Raw genomic sequence first — 21,212 nt, 5'->3', positions numbered from 1 at the left:
AATGAAAGGGAAACCATATGATACAAGTGTTGTTAGATAATATAGAATATATGATCAAATTTATTTGTACATAATACACATTTCTTTAGCACAAAAAATATAATTGTTATTAAACTCATTGGGCTTATATTTTAGATATTTTAACAATACCATTCAGTATAGAAAACCAATGAGACACTCCCTTCAAATTTAAATCTGAAAAATAAAAGTCTATATATTTGCTTATATAACAAACAAATAGAAGAAAACAAAATACAAAGAGCATGGCAACATCAATTCAGTTCCAAAGAGGTGTAATAGCAGACTGTTTGTGCAATTAATATTAAGTGATTCATCTTTCTTTATCAAGTAATGCAAAATACAGGTATTTATTGTTTAATTAAATTTAGTTATCATGTACAATGACAATCCCATACAGTGATACCCTTTATAACAATAATCATCTGCATAATGAACAATACTAATCTCTGGTCCCAATGCACTTTCCAGAGTTAATATATTCAATCTATAGTAGTAGCTCCTTTTTTACAATATGTTTCTATGGTCCCTTGAGTATCGTATCGTTGTATACGAGTTTTACTCTGTACCACAAAATTATAAAATTAATTCTTGCTTTGGGAAAATTTCTACTACAAAATACTTTCTACATGTGTAGTTCAAACAAATGAACAAGAAAATCAATAGCGAAATTTAACATCCACTTAGGGAATGAGTGTTATTATATGTGTTATTGGACTTATGAACATCATTACGTTTCAATGGTGTAAATATCATTGAGAAGATGATAGTGAACCTAAGAAGGAGGAACCTAATGGTGTTTCCATACAACGCCTAGATAGATATGACTATAGCTGATATTTTGGAAAAGAATATTTCTTTGCAGAAGATTTGAGGGGAAAAAATAGAGATAATCCAAATACTATTCAACAGATATATGGTGCAGTAATAGTAAAGGTATAATTGCCCCTCTGTTGGGTTCATTTTTTGAAGTAAAGGTGTTATTCTGTAATAAGATAATTGCCAGACTCCATGCCACCACTATAATTTTTACTGGCACAATCAATTCTCAATATTTAACTCGGCTCACAGGGAACCTTATTTTTTGGGCACCTTTGAGTAAGAATCTTGGAAGACAAAAGTTATGCATGGATGACGAAGTGATTCAGGTACCAGTCACTAGAATTCTGTTACTGGAATAAAAGAACCTGTGGTCCGAATGAGAAAAATATGTTGCAGTGTCAGGTAGAGGCATACATATGATTGACTTTTGGGAGGAGCACAAAAAATTTCTTTCAAAAAATTTTAAATTACTTGTTACTTACCTCCAAAAAGTCTTGCAAATTAATAGAAATTGATTAAGGTAGCATATAAAGGTATATATTTTCTTTCTTTTAATTATTTTACAAAGATGTTAAAATTTTTTTTTAAATTTTTCATAGTCTTGGGGGGGGGGGGGTATAGGCCTCCGTGTCCCTCTGGTGCAAGGAGACATCATCAAATGATAATACAGATAATTTGAATTAATCATTCACAGTTCTAAATCAGTCTGAATATTTACTGGACACCTTGCATACAATATTTGAAAACATAAAAAATGAAGGCTAGTTAGTTAAACATGCGTAGGCCTACATATTAAATATTTAATTTCATCCATAAATGAAGAAAAAAAATCAAGGAGAGAAATACCAGAACTCTGGCGCATTTCTACAGCAACTCCATTATTGATTATGCCATTTGTGACAACTGTCCCAGGCTGAGTAGCATAATATGACAGAGGCTTGTTGTACTGTGCTGCTGACAGCTGAGGACTATATGTGCTCATCTGATTCCCAGAAATGCTATTAGTATTTAGAAGATTACCTGTGATGAGATTAAAAAAAATTAAAGTGCTTAAACTACACAAGCATTTAAAAAGAAATTATCACTCTCCAAGCCCATAATTTTTCATGCACACACACACAAATACACTTTATGTGAATGTGTGCATGTACAATAAAAATATATGTCATGTTCCAATGCTACAACACTCTTTCGATAAATGCTGCAGCACTCCGAATTCAACCAGTTTCATTACAGACACTTCCTGATTTAGACCTGATAAGAATGGCAGGTCACATTCAAATTTAGTAGCGCCATCAAGACTATTTTTATTTGCAAGGGGCTTTTTTTCCATAGGACATTTCTCAGGAGTATTGAAAATGGACCTGCAAACAGTTCATACCATACTTAATGTCGAAACTTGATGTGTTTAAAACTTAATATGTTTGAAACATATTATACCTGTAAGTTTGAGAGTAGCTGTGCAAATACCTAAAAGTTCTAACATTGTCATGCTGGTGATGTCTCTCAAATTTTTATCAGTGAAATGAATTTAAAAAAAAATATATATATATATATATATTGAATGTTAACATTTGTTATGCAACATTTTATTCTGGTTTACATATACGTTTAACTCAGTTTTTTTTGTTTCCATACTGTCATTTATGCTGGTAGGATACACACTTAAGAAATACAGAATACATATGTCTTTGAGAACAGTTAAGAGTTATGGTAGGATATTATCCTATCATTTCTGAAAGCAAGGCATTTTAAAAGAAAAATGTGTGGTAAATACGAAGAAATTTTAAAAGATAAATACAGAAAATTGATTTACGTGGCGATCCAGGATTGGAGAAGCCAGTTTTCAAATCATTTGAAGCTACTGAGAGGTAAGACGTTGGCTGAGAAAATACAGAAACTGCTGGTTGCATGTTGTTATGACCAACTTCCATTTCGTGTGGTATTACCTCTGGTACAGGACTGGGTTCTCTGGAGAGAGATTCTGGTGTTACTAGACCACTTCCCATGTGGCTAGGAGAAGCCGGTGCTGAACTGCAATCAAATGGAAAATTTACGAATTGATATAAAAATATATTCAGCAGAATTTTACATATGCAAAAGGGTAAAAACAAAATAACTAATTAAAAACTTGACATACTTTTAATATTAAGATATTTCATTCTTTTCCTAGAACTTTTGCGTTTAAATGTTAAATAATTTTCATAAAGTAGAAAAGCTTTGAACAATCATGCTTGAATTTTTTTCAATATTTTCAATTAAAAATTGTTTCCACGCAATGTTTCATTTTTGCACATTACATCTCTACTATTCTTTCTCCAATCACCCAATCAATATTTTTGAACATGTGGTTGAAAAAGAATATAAATTTTTTTTTTAAATCATACCGCGAGGAAAGTCCACTGTATGGTGGCCGAAATGAAGGAGCACCACGCTGGCGTCTTTTCTTAAAAGCTTGCTCTATAAGCTTAGATTCAGACTGTGGGTCTATCCTCCAGAAAGAGCCTTTCCCTGGCTCTTCTTGTGATCTTGGCACTTTCACAAAATATCGGTTTAAAGAAAGGTTATGACGAATTGAATTCTGTTTTAATAGAGACAGTATAAGTATTAGAATAATTAAAATAAAAAAAAGAGCAACAAAAAAAAAACTTTTTATAAATATGATACAATTCCTTACTATCAGAATTTGTGACCACATGCATAAAAATGTTCTACAAGGACTTGAAGGTAAGCACTAGGGTTAAATCGGGTCAGTTAATCTATCATAGTGCCAGAGTGGCGTAGTGGTAATATGCTCATCTACCACCATGAAGATTGCCAGATTGATCAAGTCCCAGGTTCGAAGAATATAGATAACAAGACATTTTCCCTAGCAAGCGTGAGGCAACCACAATAGATGGCACTTTCATTTCCAATCCAACTCATTAATGGTTGTGAACTGCAGTAAATATAGCGATATGGCCAGAGTTAGTGTTTGGTGAAATAGTTAATCGATCAACTGTTGATTGTGGGGGAAAATTTTAGGTGAGTTAATTAACCTGATCAATTAGATTAAAATTCAACTAAAACTTTTATAAAAAGTTCATAATTTATTTGGTGAAACCGATAAGATGTTAAATTGTATTCCTATACATAGCATACAAGTTGATTTAATGAAAACTGGTGATTTCAGTTTTAAATTGGGTTTGATGGTTGTTTTAGAAGACAAGACCAATTTTTTTTTGTCTTCTCCCCTTCTATTGTACTTCTATTAAGGAAAAATTAGCCCCCTTCTGCCAAGTACTGTAACTGATTTTTGACTGATTTTCTAAAAAATTCTAAAGGATTTAAAAAAAAAAAAAAAAGGTAAAAAAATTCTAGGATCTGACAAAAATGTTCAGCACTACTTCAAGTGAGCAGCCTTAATTTCTAAATCTATTCCAATATTTGTTTGCATCTAGCAAATATGTGAGTGAAATAGATTAAACATCAGTTTATGACATCAATTAATGAAAAAAAGTTACTTATTAAGTTTGTTACAGCATTTGAAAATATTCAATTAATCATTAGATTAATAGATTAAATTTTTTTTGATTGAGCAGTTAAAAATTTTGATTCCCAGCCCTAGTAAGCATGAAAACACCTATGATGAAAAGTTTTCTTAAATAAAGTGTGATCATAATTTTCTTTCCTCTCAGTTATTTAGGAGGCATTCTTAAAGAATAATTACAGAAAATTTAACGTATCTTGAGATATAAAAAAGAAATATATTTGCTGATTGATATTTTTTTACAGTAATTACCTGCCAACTTCTGTCTGCAGTCCGAAAGAAAGGATAATTCTTTGTAATATATGAATATATGCCACTGAGAGTCAACTGCCTGTCTGGGGCAGAACATATGGCTTGAACAATGAGCTGAGCGTATGAATATTGTGGTCTGCCATCCTTATGCATCGAGCTATCCACTCCTGGCATAGCCATGAGAGCTGGTGAAGTTTTTTGTTCTGTGGGCTTTTCTTCTGTGGTCGTCACAGCAGCATAAGCGGCAACCATGTCGAGGTCATTAGCTATATTTCTTCTATGCAGACCACCACGTGGGCTGGCAGGACAAGAGTTTGCAGCACTATTATCAATTAAATGAGGGGAGAAAAATTACACACACAAAAAAAACATCTTTATTCAAAACCAAAATAAGCATTTATTCTAATTTATCAGAAAAAGAAAAATTCCATCTAGTAGAAACCCATAGATTGGAAAAAAAAAAGTCAAAATGAACATATTATATATAACGCGAGCATTTCCCTCATAGTAAAGGCATAATCAAAATGATTTCAAGAGACTTTCTAGAAGAGCATTGAAAGATGAAGACTTCTGGGTAAATTAGAAGCCTTGGCACCTATGTCACAGTATAAGTGAAGCTGCAATAAAAGAGAAATGACTAAAAAAGTGAAAAAGTAAATCAGTAAAAAATTATAATTGATTTTGAGGAAGAAAAACAATTCATCAGCAATTTGTAAGGTCTTACCTCTCAAGATGGTTCTGGAAATCTGTAAAGTTTTAGCCATATATGAATGTCAGAAAGCTAAAAAATATCATTAAGGGGTTGTTCTAGGAATCATTTTTTTTTTTACAAATGCTTTGGAAATCTTGAATTCTTCAATCAATTAGCTTATTCCCTTCACTTACAAATGTGAGAGCTTCCCAAATCTTGATGATCTAGATGAGTAGCAAAACATAAGGGTTTAAAAAAAAATACATCATTCACCTTTTTTGTCTAGACACTGTTCATCAGAGGAAAAAAAATGTGATGAGGAAAGGGAAACTAGTCAAAAATAAAAGAGCTGATAACACGACAAAGTCTGGATGCCATTGGTGAATTTGTGGCTAAAGAGAAACATTTTGAACTGATTTTGATCCATCTTTGCAACAAGTTAAAAAGCTGGCTTACTTTCCTAGAATCAAAACAAAAATAAAATATTTCAGTCAGACACAGGGCTGCACTATCTGTTCATGCTTATTCTCATCCCATCCGAATTATAAGCATGGGTTCATAAGCATGACTTTAAGAATAATCCGAAAAACGATACCAAGGAATTATTCTTAGGCTCACTCCTTAATGTCACGTGATGCAAAAGAGGGAAAATCAAAAGAAATCACTTTCCACACAGGGAAAAGCGATTTTTCCCTTTGACCGATTGACCACTGACCAATCAAAATTAAGTTTGGTTTATACAACTACTACTATACATTTACTGAATTTTTTGTTCAGCGATGGTGGCAATGCAAATTCATTTTTGATGCACATGTAGAACATTTGTTGTTTTTTTTTCACATTCTTTAATGTTAAAAATGGAAGGTGTTAGCAGACTGGCTAGATATTTATCTTTTTTCCTTTTTTTAATGGGGAGGATGGGAAAACAGAAGGAGTACATGAAGAGTTATTTTTATAATTAAATACATTTTTCAGCATGTACTAAATATGATTCACAAGGATATTTCAGCATTCTAATTAATTTATTGAAGTTCTTTAAGCCGTACTTCAGTTCATAAGAAACTACCAAAATCACATTGGAATAAAAAAAAAAATGTATCATTGTCCTTCACTGCCTATTTTGATGGATAAGGGTAATTATTACTTTGCTTCATTTATTTTTTTACATATATAATATAATTATATCATCAAGAAATATACAGTGAAATCTAGATATAATACTCTGCAGACCAGAAGAAAAATATTATTTTAGAGAGGTTATCATTATATCGAGAGGCAGAGAGTATATTTGCATTTTCAAACAAGACTCCAAAAATATAGTTGTAGAGGGATTTATCATTATATTGTTTTTGTAGCGAGCTTTCATTGTGAAGTAAACTTGGTAACGAGTAGATTCCTAATTGAATCCAATCAATTGCAAAAGAGCGACGAAATTGCATAGTTTTCTTTCAAGGAAGAACACTACTTAAATCATCATACTAAATTTTAAAGTCAAAGAAATAAATTTTTCACTAAACCAGCACCATCGCAAGTAGAAAATGCTATCATCCGATGCTTACGGACTGGGTCTCCCCCTATCCATATCTTCCTCAGAATATTCGGAGAAAAGCAATGCTTGTTTTCAGAGGGGGAACGTCAATAGTACAAAAATTTCCCTTTTATGCTTATATTGTCATAATCGCCGCAGATACAGATCAGATTCCCATTAAGCATGAGTAGATAGTACAGCCCCAAGATTTTTAAGACTAAAAGAGTGAATACTCACCTTATAGTTCCTGTAGGAGATGGGATTGGACTTGGAAAATGCTGGTCAGGTTCAGGAATATTTATCCTGAGTGGTACCATGGGTTTTTGCACTGAGAGCTCTGGCAGAGGATTTTTAGGAGTTGAGTCATCACCTACTAATGATTGAAAACCTATTTTGATATTTGTGCTCGGAAACCTAAAGACACACCTGGAAAGATTAAAAAAGAAAGATATAAACCTCTCATGTTTAATTGAAATTGACTCTGCTAACTCTAAACTAAGGGTATATATAAGTGTATATATATAAGTATCTGGTTGAAAACTTGGAGAATAGTCAGTCATGCCGAAAATCTCCAACAAATAAGGTGTAAGTATGATGATAGGCTGTGACACCACCCTAGACGACTCTGCCTATGTTGTGGGGTTACAGGCAGACGCCTTAAAGGCTTCTGTGAGCGTAACCTTTGCCTCAACCCACATGCTGTGAAATGGTGGAAGGTACCACAGGTGGCATGGAAGAGTCTGGAGCATGTTGGATAGCGGACAATGATGCCGTTGGGGCAGTTTCAACCTGTTGTACAATCATCCGGTCTTGCCTTGCATTCGTGCATCTTGGCCTTCTTCATTCTGCTGATGAGTTCCTTACAGCAACCATTGCTGCCAGCACCTTTACACAGCCGGGTCCATACGGTACAGGTGGTGGCCTACTGCTCAGTATGACCAGCCAGCTTCACGCATCCAGACTATGTGACCACGTTCGAAGTCGTCCAATTGGCTATAAGGTCTTCGACAATGTCATAACGGCATTATTGGTCTCCAGGGTGTATTATTTTCTCATGTCTTCAGGTAACTGCAATGCTGACAGCAAGAAAAACAAACCATCTGCGTTTGTTACCTGTTTTATACAATGCTAGTTGCGCAGTAGAAATGCATGATATGACCAAAGTTAACATTCATTGGCCTTGAAAATTTAATCATTTGCATACTTGGCATAAAGGAATTTCCATGCAAAATTTTGAGATGATCGGATTATTTTTTTGGGGTGCTTCATCTTTTTTTGCAAAAGAGAAGAATTTCTAAAAGGTTTTTTATTAACTGATTAAATTTAAATACAGCTCGAACCCAACTGAATAACTGTTCAAAATGTTTAATTATTTTTGACTAATGATCTTTAACACATTTTGAAATGCTTAAAATTTGATTAAAAGTTACATGCGACACAACGTTATGTTTCTTTTTTAAAATTGCACATGTGTAATGTTTTATTTTTAATTTAAATGTTATGATTCGGCCTTGCAAAAAAACTGAGTTATAAATCCAATTTTTGGAAGCAGTAGAAGAGGAAAAAACAATTTTACCAGAGAAAGTGCCATATAAATGTTCAGATAATACAAGTGATGCCATATAATATTATAGGCAAGACATTATTTCACATACATAAAAATTTCAAATTAATTCAATGATTAGTTCAAAAGTTAAAATGTTTTACTAAATATCTACGAAAACCGGCGATTCTATTTAAATCTCCTCAACCTACGAGATGGGATTCATGTAAATCTTTGGACTTGAATAGCCTCTTATTTTGCCATTGAAAATGCTAAATATTTTGTAAAGTTGATTTTGCATTGAAACACTTTTTCTATAACCCTTAGTTTACACCCCCTGAAAATCAGAAGAGAAAGCCTACTTCTTCAAAAAAATATATGGGATTTTGAAGGAGGTTCAAGTGGTTTCTGCTGTGCCACTTAGAGATACAGGTGATCTAAGCAGAGAAATTTTTCAGACAAAAAAGAATTATCCAATTAGATCAGATCTTCAAAGAGGTTTCACCAAAGTTTATTAGGTTATTCAGAAAGAGAAAAAAAAGAAATTTTCATCACAAATGATTCCATGAATTCATCCTAGAATCCATCTGAGCCATTCATCCCGTTGCAGCAATAAAAAAAAGTCATTCAAGGGGTATGGGGGGGGGGGGTGTTTCCTAGATAGGGAAATGGATGAAAATGTTTTTGCTTATGGAAATAATCTATTTGAGTGGCTTTGTAATAACACGAAAAAAAAAAAGAGGAGGAGTGAGGGAGAGGTGCTCAGCGCATGTAGATATACTTTTTATTCTTGCAGAAGAAATACAAAGTAAAGATAATAATAAAAAACTTCCATATTCGAAAGTCCCATAATAACAGCGGAAAAGAGCAAGCAGACTTTGTTTATATGGTACCGTCCGTGACCTTAACCCTTTTTACGGCAACAGCAGGACGTGATAGGAGCATACATACAAAAAAAAACCAGTCGCTCCTCCAATAAGATGTTCCGTCGTTACCCTAACAACCGCCACCACCTCCATATCATCGTCACCCCATACAGAAAAAACACACACACACAAGCTTCTTGGCGCAGTCTCAGCCTGAGAAGAACGTAAACAAAATTATATGTGTTCTTCCCAAAGCTGTATTAAAGAGCTCTGCTTCTACAGCTTTGGTTCTTTCCCAAACACATATACATAAAAGAACAAACCCGAGTTCTCTTTTGTAGGTTATCAGAATGAAGTTACGCCGCTCATTTATACAGTAAAACTCCTCTTAACCGTCAACCCTTTTTTATGGAACAAAAATAATTTCCGTTGTATAATAAAAATATGTAACTCAAACCCCTGATTAACGGTCACCCCTCTTTTACGGACGAATTTTTTTTTTGTCCCGTCGGTGTCCACAAAAGAGGGGCTTTACTGTATTTTCGAAAATAGTATTTTCAGTGAAAACAACACATGCAGATACAAGGTATTACATACATTGGCTAAAAAAATAGTGGTCTCTCATATGTTTCTCTTAGTTATAAGACGATTTTTCTGCACTCCCAGTCACAAAGACATAGGGAAATAATAATAATACTTATTCAGCGATTCCTCGGCTGGAAGATGATTCATTCCGAACTCACGATGCGGATATGCGTGTGTCCAGATCTTTAGCTGGAATCTTCGTTAGCCGAAACGTGATTTCCTATAGGTTACTATGGAAAATCGTTTGTTTCGTTCTAGGTTCTGCCCAAAATTCTAAAATAATTTTTCGAAAACATCAAAAGAACGCTATGAAAAAGACAACAACTGATTGAAGGCTAAAATAAACATTTAAAAAATTTGAATAAATAAGAATTTACAGGAAGATAATATACTGAAGATCTTTTATTTTACACTAATGTACACAACCAACACCAGCTTTAGTACTCTAAACAAAGGGGCTGGCATTGACAAAACCCAGTCAAGTGGTCAAGTTCGCAGGTGTCCCCATCCATTTGTGATTTGGTCAGCTCATTTCTGTCTGATAACATGCAGATGGAAAAGATGAGCTCCTAGAATGTCCAGACTATTCAGTTTGATGCTAAGAGCCTTGTACTGAAAGAAAGCGTGCTCTGAAAACATAGGTTACTTTTTTAAAAGCATTTCTATTAGCTAAATCTTTCATTTTACATGAAATGGCTCAAAATTTTAGAAATGGAAGTGGAGGAAACAATCTGGAAAAATATTCGGAGGTGCACGTGAATAAATCGGCGAGTGACAGTAATTATGATGATGATGATTCAGCGAAAATTCAGCTCACAACGCGGTTGTTTTATGTTAGCACGTGCATATGAATGAAAATATTCGTTAGCCAATTAGTTGAGGCAAAAAAAATCACGAAAAACATTTTCGTTAGCTGAAAAATTCGTAAGCCGAGGTATCACTGTACACCTCTCTCACTTATACGTCTTTTTTTCCTTTTTCCCTTGCACCGATGCATAAGTGGGAGTAATTCGTTCTGGAATCACATAATCACATTCATTAGAGAGAGACGCGCGATGTCACTCCACTGTTCATACAAAGTAGGAATGACTAAACTAACGGTGTGATGGCTAGGTCCATATCTTACGAGATTTCTAACCGTAAAAGCCACCATCGGGAAAAGCCAATCACATCTCCATGGACATCTCATACACATTCAATAATTTCCGGGGTTGATATGAAATATATATACTACAAAGTATTTATACATATTTTAATACTTTCAGAATGCGAACAAAACCGTATACATGAACATTTCATAAATATTCAATAATTTCCGGAGCTAATATTAGTAGGAACACTGTATACTAAACAAAGATGAAAAAAAAGGCGAAAACTGGTGGAAGGTGGAAAAAATGAACGTCTTCACAATCAGATGTAAGAGAATTTAAAGGAAGATGAACTATACTGAAGACCTTTTTATTTTACACTAAATGTACACAACCCCGGTCGGGTTCGTAGGTGACCTCTTATATTAGCAGTCAGCTCATTTTTGTGTGTCATACTTATGAGACACGGAGAAGATAAATCTCCTAGTATGCCCAGACCGTTCAGTTTTATGCTAAAGGTGTCGCACCGAAAGAACGTGTGCACTGTAAACATCTAAGTACAGGCTTTTTTATAAACACATTTCGGCACTCAATCATTCATTTTACATAAAATGACTTGAAAACTTTGTGGTAGAGAAATGGGGGTGCATTTGGAAGTGATTCTGAGGCGGATACAAATAAATCGGGCTCGAAAGTGAGTAATCCTGATAGTTGTGCGAAAATTCATCTCCAAAGGCTGCCGTTATGTGAGATATAATAGATGTGGCAAGCGTCGCATCATGCAACTCGACGCAGATTGGTTGAAAAACTTGAAATTCAGGTTTTAACCAATCCGTGTCCAGTTGCATGTTGCATGGTTTGCCGTATCGCGCACGTGTGAACCTGGCCTAAAATGTCCGTTAACTGAATTCGTATTTGTTAGCCGAGGTAATAATAGTGATAGGAACCGAGAGACGCACAGGCTCTGTCACACTAGATCAGTGTTTCTCAAAGTAAGCAATATCGACCCTTGGGTGGGCGATGGAGAAGTCCAGGGGAGGGGGCGATAGAAGCCACGGGTAACATGGGATCCTATGGGTTCGTTTGAATCGGGGCGATAAGAGAAAAAATTTCCTGAAGAACAAAAATTCTGATGGAACAAAAAGTTTGGGAAACTATGCACTAGATGATGTAAACACATTGTCCCAGCGAAACCTAACCATTTGTTGTAGCTTGAGCAAAATTTATGAACATGTATGTCCATACCACATTCATTCACGTCACCAACAGAAACTATTAATAATTGCAAAAATGATGTGATAGAGGTAATAAATCACACAAATCTTCAAAATGGGATATAGTTAGCGGAGATAAAAATATCGGGAAAAAAAAGTTGTCCGAGGCTGTACCTCTTTGGCGTCCGACCTCTTTTTTTTTAAACTGAATTATGTCCTGATCAAATTATATACAAAACCACACGCGATTCCACAAATATGATTTACGTACTATCAATATTTTGATATCAACCCTTGTTAATAGACAAGCAAATGAGTAACAGAGTAATGAGTAATTCAATTTGTGAAAGAACTGAATATTCGATTCATAAATCATCAGAAACGCAATTGACAGTTCATCATTAGAGACGGTATTCTGGGAAAAATTTGGTGCCCTTTACACTGCAGCAATCCACAGCCCTTTTCAGATATTGATGCGACCCAACAAGCAGTATCAAACTCACATAAATAAATATTGTTCGTATTTTAATACTGTTTCTGGCAGATTTCAAGTATATTTCGCCAAAAAAAAACTTAAAATGGTAAATTTGGTTTCAAAATGCTCTCAACAACTATGAATTTCGAGTGCGACCTAAAACAGCCCCCCCCCCTCTCAATACGGCCCGAAACGCTTTTTGTTTCTTCCAATGCGGCCCAGAAAACAAAAAAAAGGTTGGTTTCCCCCACTCCTGCTTTAAATATACGAATTAACTAGTCAGAATGCCACCATTGACGAGGACCACATCGCGCGTGTATACAACTTATTGGAAAAAAAGAATGCATAATTTATTGCCCATCGTTTTCAATGGGCAGTTCAAATGCCGCAAAATGCTTTTCTTCAGGAGTATAGCAGAATTTCCTTTTAGTCCTCATTAACAGTAAGTCTCGCAGTTGTGCAACATTACCTTCTTTTAGAGGAAATGTTTTGCCGAACCAAAAAAAAAACCCTCAGTTCAAAAGTAGAAAATGAAATCGTAGAGGAAAATTTTAAAAGAATGAGAAAACTATAAATTCTTTATTTCACAAGAAAAAAGAAATTTATTGTCATTGATGACTTATCGGAAACGTCATTCTATAAGACAATGTTGAAAATGTTCACATTTTTTCCCGTCTACCATAATTGGCCAACCTCCTCTCAGACAGCCAAGTTCTTGGAACATGGGGTGGCCGCATTTTTAGGAAGGTTTCACTGCAGGAATTGCTATTGCGTAATCGACGCGTCACAGTAACCGTATCCCAGAATAGAATGCAATGCATGATGCAGTACTGTGAAATTTCAACGCCTTTTAATGCAAAGTGAAAATCACGGCATCTCCCAACAAAAATGACACACCTGATCTGTATCAATATAATTATTACCTTCATCCCCGAGAGTGATTCCTTACGCAAGGACAAAGCGGTGTTTTACTGACTTATCAAACATTTTATCACTCTTCATTCCCAAGAAACACAGCGTTTCAAAGTCTTTCTTTCAGAAAAGGTATTCTATCACAGAAAATATTGCGTCGAATAAATTGAACTGATTTAAATTTTTCGTTTTACGCTTCTTTGCGTTTTTTTTTTCAAGTGGTGAAAAAATTAGATGCTGCCGATTCTGGGCTCGTAGCGTAGCATCCTCAAATATACGGAATCTTTTTTGGCAAAGTTCCTAGACGGTTTTAATTTTCCCAATGGAAACATTTTAACTTCTAGAGGAAAAAGTAAACACACACACACGTAACAACTCCTCCTTCCCTGCCTTTTTATTTCGCTCCAACTTCACATCTTGCCGTATATATATATATATATATATCAGTATTACAGAGGAATATTTACAGTTACTATAGCACGTCACCATTCATCTTCTACTCCCTTCTTTTACGTAGTGGTTTTTATTTATGTCTCTGGCCTTGGCACACGCTACTACGAGGGAGTTTTCGCTCAGCAGCAACAATGTTTATTATAAGCAAAAAAAAAATTTTCCTCAGTCTCTCACTCACCAAAAACTCAGGCGTGTTTTTTTTTTTCACTGCTACAAATTTAGTCAACTGGCTAGAATATAAATAGCTGAGCCACAGATGAAGTACTTCGCCTCTAAACACTATTGTGTCGACAATTTTTTTCAATAAACCACGTGCCATGTACTTCATACCCCACGACCACCATGGCTGTTTCATATGCGCACGCAGGTTATGAAGAAATAACGATTTTTTTTAAAAAAAATAATAAAAAAAGATCGGATATTTTGATTTAAATCCGATTTTTTTAATTTAAACTAACTGGCAAATATTGTTAATCATTTAAGAATGCATGTTTTCATATCACCTACCTATTATTTTCTACTAATATTTCGAATTTAATTCATTATTATCGAATAAACTACAAACGAACTACAAGCAAAAAAATATGAACATTAAAGATCTGTGTTTTTGTAACATGAAAGGTCATTGAGCCCGAATCAACGTCATGAATTAACATTTTTTCTTGTGTAGAAAAATGCTTTTATTCATGAGAGCTTCTCCCTCTCCCTAAAATGAATGCCTGATGGCAACTCTGTATGAAACATGGTGCAAATTTCTTGATTCATTCGATGTACAACCAAAAGGGTCATTCAGCATCACGCACACACAAGTAAATAAAAAACATTCTATTGACAAGATTGTTTCTTGCGCAATTGATGGATGCATTTATTATGACGTGTTTCGAACTTGCATGTTGCTGCTTAATAATTTACACATTTTTATTCTTTCACAGATTTAATGAGTTTTGGTAAAAAAACGAGCATACACTAGATTTTCTCACTTTTTATCAGAAGAACCCTATTGCCCCATTAAAATGCATTGAAAACACTTAGTGCAGGTGTATCTAACTTTAGCTCCCTATATTTTTTTTCCATGCACAAAATCCAGAAGTGGAACAACTATCTATCTGTACTGTATCTGAGGATAAGGTTCAAGTCTAAAAATTTAAATTTTTCGTTTTAAGCTTCACTGCTTTCTACAGTTTAATTCTAAATTCACGGGGAAAACTTGGAGAGTTGATACGAGACACCTTCTTCTTCAATTATACAGGGCTTTATGCCTGAGGGGCCATCCCCTGTTCGGGAAAATATAAGACACCTAAACAAGCATTTTTAATCATAGAATATGTGGTCGAATCGCAATAACAAAGGCGGTAAAGGTGATTTTGGAGAGTGCACAACACTTCACCAAAAGCAAATATATTTTTGTGACGGATTGCTGTGATATTCGTTATCAGCCATTCGAGAATGCAGGGATTGTAATGTGGCGTGGTAGGCCTTTTCGCGGTGCAACCTGAGTAACGCAAATTCTACCACAAGTCATTGTACCGCTTGATCATTGTTTGGCGCAGCATAACCTTGACGGTTTCACACCAATAAAAAATAAACTCCAATCAAATTCGAAGGTGCCTATGTACCCTAGAATGGTTGACAGCACTTATCACAACAAATCCATCGGAAAAATACGGGGTGATTATAAAAAAACTATCCTGACATATGGGATATATTCCCGCCCCTAACTATCATACCATTCACAGAAACTGAATGAAATTTTGGCATAAGGTATTTTGAGGTATGCGCTCAAGAATGATATGGAAAACAACAGTGTCACTCTAACAGTTACGGTTACAGTGAGAAAATTTCGAAAATATCAAATGGCAACACCAAGTTTTTTTGTATTGGAATGCGATCTCCATACAGAAAAACCCTAAATAGCGTTGGAATGGCACCTGTAGCACGAAAATCCCCGGAGCTAGGCAAGGAAAAAGTAAAAAGGGCTTTGCCGTGCACCAGAGCATTAATGTTCGTTTCATTCGTCACACCGTTTCTTCGGCTGAGATCCCAGCCTGATTAGTCCTCCACAAGGTCATGTGGAAAATTTGTGAAACACAACAAAATGCTTTATTTTATGCTGCTTCTCTGTCCTTATTGGTTGTCCTCACTTTTAGCCTATCTACCGCCGGTGATTTTCATGCTACAGTTGCCGTTCGAACGCTATTTAGGGTTTTTCACAATGGAGATCGCATTCCAATACAAAAAACTTGGTGTTGCCATTTGATATTTTCGAAATTTTCTCACTGTAACCGTAACTGTTAGAGTGACACTGTTGTTTTCCATATCATTCTTGAGCGCATACATCAAAATACCTTATGCCGAAATTTCATTCAGTTTCTGTGAATGGTATGATAGTTAGGGGCCCATATGTCGGGATAGATTTTTTATAATCTCCCTGTATTTATTTTTGGTGAAGTGCTGTTGAGCACTCTATAAAACACCCTCTTCTGCCTTTGCTTTGATTTGACAGCACATTCTATGACCAAAAATGCTAGTTTTGGAGTCTTCTATATTCTATCACCTCTTAAAGTTTGTCCAATGAATTTAGAATCCTGTATATTTATCAAATCTATTTTACTTTTAATCACAAACTTTACAACATATCAATAATAAAGTGCATACTCTCGGTACATAAAGGTTAAAGCCGATCCCGAACTTGTTTGGATCGGGACCTCACTTATCGAGGTCTTCTAACTGAAGCTTGCCAAACCGAAAGATGACCACTTGGCTGTGAGGAGCATGCTTAATATTCACAAACATACAAATTTACATTGAATATCGAATAATTTGAAGGAAAAAAATTGAGAGAATTCAATTTCAATCAACGGCATCTTCCTGACACACAGACATCAAAGTTTAATGTTTTTACATTACTCTGTAGGGTTTTTTTCCCTCCCTACCTTTTTTTGTGGGAACAATTTGTAACCGAAATTTCACAACTGAGAAAACGGCACGTGAAAGTGAAATCAAAACCTAATATACCACTAGAACCTCGTGTTTCCAGCACAAAAATCAGCAACAAACTTTCCTACCTCATTCGATTACAACGATCGGTTATTGAAAAAAAAAAATCAATATCAAAAAATTTCGATTGAATACGCTACTGGAAACACCCAAATAAAGCCAGGAGGAAGAGAGAAAGAAAAAACGCATCACTACAGCAACCTTGAGATTTTTTATTTATTTATTCGATATCAACGGGTTATATAGCATGGAACGGCGATAACGGAACGAACAACCGTGATGTTATGCCTACGCCACTGTTTGTCGTTGTGTCAACAAACGCGTTTTACACTCCGCCAGAATATGATAACGGAGTAGTGGTAGTCATTTCTTTTCATTACTTTTCTTTCCGAAAAAAAAAAAAAATCACACATAAATGTACGAATATTATCACAAAAAAAAAAAAACTTTTCCGCGTCCAATGCTTTTACTCGACATCACCATTTTCAAGCTGGGATGTCTATCTCTTGTTGATTCTAAATGCACCAACACTGCCGATGTCAGCATGGTGATTCAAGACGAATCCATGACGCTTGTGCACGTTATAATCTGTGTTTTTTCACTCTCTATCGTTGCTTCTTCACTGATGATGTTTGGTGGAAAGGGCCTCAAGAATAGACACACAACGGTATTTAAAACCGAGGTCTGCGGAGTGGAGAAAAATCCATTTAATCACTAGTCGACTTCTAAAACAACGACGCAATGTTTCAACCGCAAACAACGTTAGCGAAAATTTAAATTAGGTTTAAAATATTGCCGACTGCAACATTTTCTTAATCTCTTTACAATGACAGAGCTATTTAAGGGGGGTTGGTGCTTGCAAATTTTCCAAAAAATTGAAAATGACACATTTTCCAATTTTTAACTATGAAAATACTAAGATACTATTTTAGGCGTCTAAGGGCGGTATTTATTCACCGACATGGTTTGAACTAAAGTCTCAATTTTTTGATAAGAGATCGACACGGATTGGTTAAATTCAGGTTTTTAACCAATCTATGTTATCTCTTATCCAAAAATTGTGAGTACAATTTTTCAAATATTTTAATATAAATTTCTGGCAGGCATTACACATGCTAATGTTTTTCACTGAAATGCGTTTTTCTCACAACTAAGTTTTTTGTTAGATAAGGAACAGTTTTCAAACACCACTCATTCAAATGTCTTGAAACTTTCTGTGCATCTCAACACTATGCTGTTACATAATTTAACACGAGGATTTTTTATTAAATTTATAAAAAAACATTTATAGCACAAAATATGGGTAAATTTTGGTGATTTTTGAAAAAGTTGCATACTGTTGAAGTTAAAATTCGATAAAAAAAAATAACCAACAATTAAAATCCCAAAAGCGCGTGTTAAAGTATGTAACACCATAATGTTGAGATACACACAAAGTTTCAATACTTTTCAATGAGTGGTGTTTGAAAAAATGTTCCTTATCCAACAAAAAACTTAGTTTTAAGAAAAACCCATTTTAGTGAAAAACACTATCATGTGTAACGCCTCCCGGCAGTTTATATTAAAATATTTGAAAAATATTTTTTGTACAGGTAGAAGAAAAACTTAACACAGTTAGACACAGAAAATAATAGCTTAGTGTTTTCATAGTATTTGAAAATTGAAAAATTTGTCTTTTGGAAAATTTTGTGCACCAACCCTCATAAGAAGAGAGACGGAGGGATTAAACAACTAGTTTTCAACATGATATGTGTCGCAATGAAACTCTCTCATCAGGCGATCTTTTTTTTTTTTTTTTTTTTTTTTGTGAAATATTGATTGAAAATTTTAACTGGTTAATCAAAAATTTTGAATCGACTAATCAACTGATTAATAGAATATTTTTGAACGCTAATCATTCGTAACAAACGTAGTATTGGTAACTATAAAGCATTAATTTTGATGACATAAAAATATATTTCATTCCTTTCACGCACCTATTTTCTAGATGTGAATCCGAAAGCAGAATGTTTTGCATTGTTCTGCAACGAACCCTCGGCTGACTGGAAATGTTCTGCTGTAAAAATCCCCATAATAGTGTTTTCTTGCACTTTTCCTTGAAATACTTCCAGATTGTTCTGCAGTAGCGCTAATTGTTCTGCGACATACGTCCCAGATTTTGGCATATTCTGCTTTGGGGATGTGAACAAATATTAGCGATAGATTAAGAAATTCTGGCCGCCTGCATGAAACAATTGAATATGCTGAGCATATTTTGTGGAAACCAGGAATTTCTTAACTCAGATCTTGTCGGTTTTTCTAAGGAAACTAGTAGGAAATATCTGGGAGGGGGAGAGATTCGCTTCCAAACGGTACTCAGGGAAAGAGGAACCATACGCGGGATTGACTTGAAAGTCTGGGGGGGGGGGGGGGGGCCATGATGATGATCTAAATTCATATATACCCACCAAATACACCAGATCAGTCCGCTTTACTCTGACGCTATGCCCCCTCCATATTTCCACCCATGATGCTTCTCCGAATGCCAAAACTGCTGTTCACAGTAGAGACAATATATTTTGAGCTTATCCAGGCTCTCTCAAAAAATTAGAAAAGTAAAATGAAAAAGTAGGACGCCAAAACTTTCTAGCGCTTTGCTAAGCATTGTAGATATTAATTATGAATCTGCATGCCCTAAAAAAATTGAATGCTATTGGGTAGCATTAGAATTACCAAACCTAGAATAGGCCTATGTATCCAACTGCTTTGTTATGCAAACTATTGTTTTTCACCTGTACACAAAATGTGAAGCATAATTTTAAATGATGAATGTTAGTTAGGCTGGGATTACATTATAAAAGTTTTATAAAAAATGAAAAATTCAACCAATAAGCTTATCGCACTTGCTTGAATGTAACCTATGAGCTTTGTCGGTTGGATTTTTTAAGTTTTATAAGAGGGATTTTATCAAACTCTTATAATATAATCCCGGCCTTACTGTTCAAGACTATTACATTATTAAGAGTTTGATAAAACTTAAAAAATCCAACCAATAAAGGTTACATTTGAGCAAGTGCAACCTATAAGCTTATTGGTTAAATTTTTCATGTTCTATAAAAGGACTTTTATAAAATTTTTATAGTGAAAGCCTATGGTCTTGAACAGAATACAAATACAAATACAACGCCACAACAGGCAAAATGCCCAACAAGGTGGCTGATAAAAAGATGCCCATAAAAATACGGATGTCATATATTTCAAAAAAAAAACAAAAAAAACAGCAACCCAATTAAAAATGCAATTAACAAAAATTATAAACAATATATACACATGATAAAATATTATACAATGCCCATAAAGAATACTTATGGTTGTCTTATTCTAAGAATGGATAGCTTCTCGATTTACCACAACATGTTTATCGTATTTCTTTTTAAACGTGTCAATTGTGTTACAATTTACTACCTCCGGGGGTAAGCTATTCCATTTATTAACAACCCCATTAGATAAAAATTCCCTGCGACACTATAACCTTGCATTGTCCCTTACCAATCGATACTGGTGTCCCCTTGTAAAAGCAGTTGATTGGCGGTGTACTAAAAGTTCATGGTCCATCCTATCCATCCCATTGAAAATTTTGAACACCTCGATCATATCTCCTCGACCCCTACGTTCATCCAATGTAAACATATTCAAAAAATGAAGTCTCTCTTCATAACTCAAGCCCTGTGTGCCAACAAGGACACGCGTAGCTCTTCTCTGCACCCCTTCAACCAATTCTATGTCCCTCTGTAGGTATGGTCTCCAAAACCTTACAGCATACTCCAGTCCAGGATGAACTAATCCTCGAAAAAGCGGAAGAATGACTTCAGGAGAAAGCGAAGAGACCTTTTTGAAAATGAGACCAAGCATTCTATTCGTTTTTTTTTGACCACCGCTGAACAATGTTCAGAAAACTTAAGTCGCTCGTCAATGAGAATTCCCAAATCAGTGACCCTAGTTGCATCCGGGATAGTGACACCATTCAACTCGTAAGAGAACCGTGGGTTGTTCGAACCAAAATGAGCGATCATGCACTTATCAACGCTAAACGTCATGCTCCATTCATTTGCCCATGCTGCAATCCTGTTTAAGTTGGTCTGGAGCAACTCCCTATCGCTTTCATTCCCGATTACCCCCATTAGCTTCACATCATCTGCGATTTTGCTAGTAATCCCATCGATACCCTGATCAAATTTATCGATAAAAAGTGAAAAAAGT

The 21,212-nt window shown here is 35.0% G+C and overlaps 1 protein-coding gene across 1 annotated transcript in view; it reads right to left on the bottom strand.

The window, feature by feature from the left end:
• LOC149090290 (forkhead box protein K1-like) overlaps positions 1 to 21,212 on the bottom strand; it is a 52,903-nt gene that overhangs the window by 9,608 nt on the left and 22,083 nt on the right. Inside the window, exons 2-6 of the mRNA XM_089233855.1 lie at positions 7,078 to 7,266; positions 4,622 to 4,943; positions 3,228 to 3,421; positions 2,657 to 2,874; positions 1,687 to 1,860 (exon numbers count right to left, since the gene is read on the bottom strand). Coding sequence (XP_089089981.1) covers positions 1,687 to 1,860; positions 2,657 to 2,874; positions 3,228 to 3,421; positions 4,622 to 4,943; positions 7,078 to 7,266 — 1,097 coding nt within the window. The remainder of the gene's footprint in view (positions 1 to 1,686; positions 1,861 to 2,656; positions 2,875 to 3,227; positions 3,422 to 4,621; positions 4,944 to 7,077; positions 7,267 to 21,212) is intronic.

The sequence above is a fragment of the Pholcus phalangioides genome, unplaced genomic scaffold (assembly GCF_987345545.1).
Source record: "Pholcus phalangioides strain wild (caught in Gottingen) unplaced genomic scaffold, Ppha-v1.0 ptg000001l_1, whole genome shotgun sequence".
In the NCBI taxonomy this organism is placed as follows: Eukaryota; Metazoa; Arthropoda; class Arachnida; order Araneae; family Pholcidae; genus Pholcus; species Pholcus phalangioides.
Note: the sequence above shows the minus strand (reverse complement) of the source record. Positions and strands in the feature narration are given on the sequence as shown.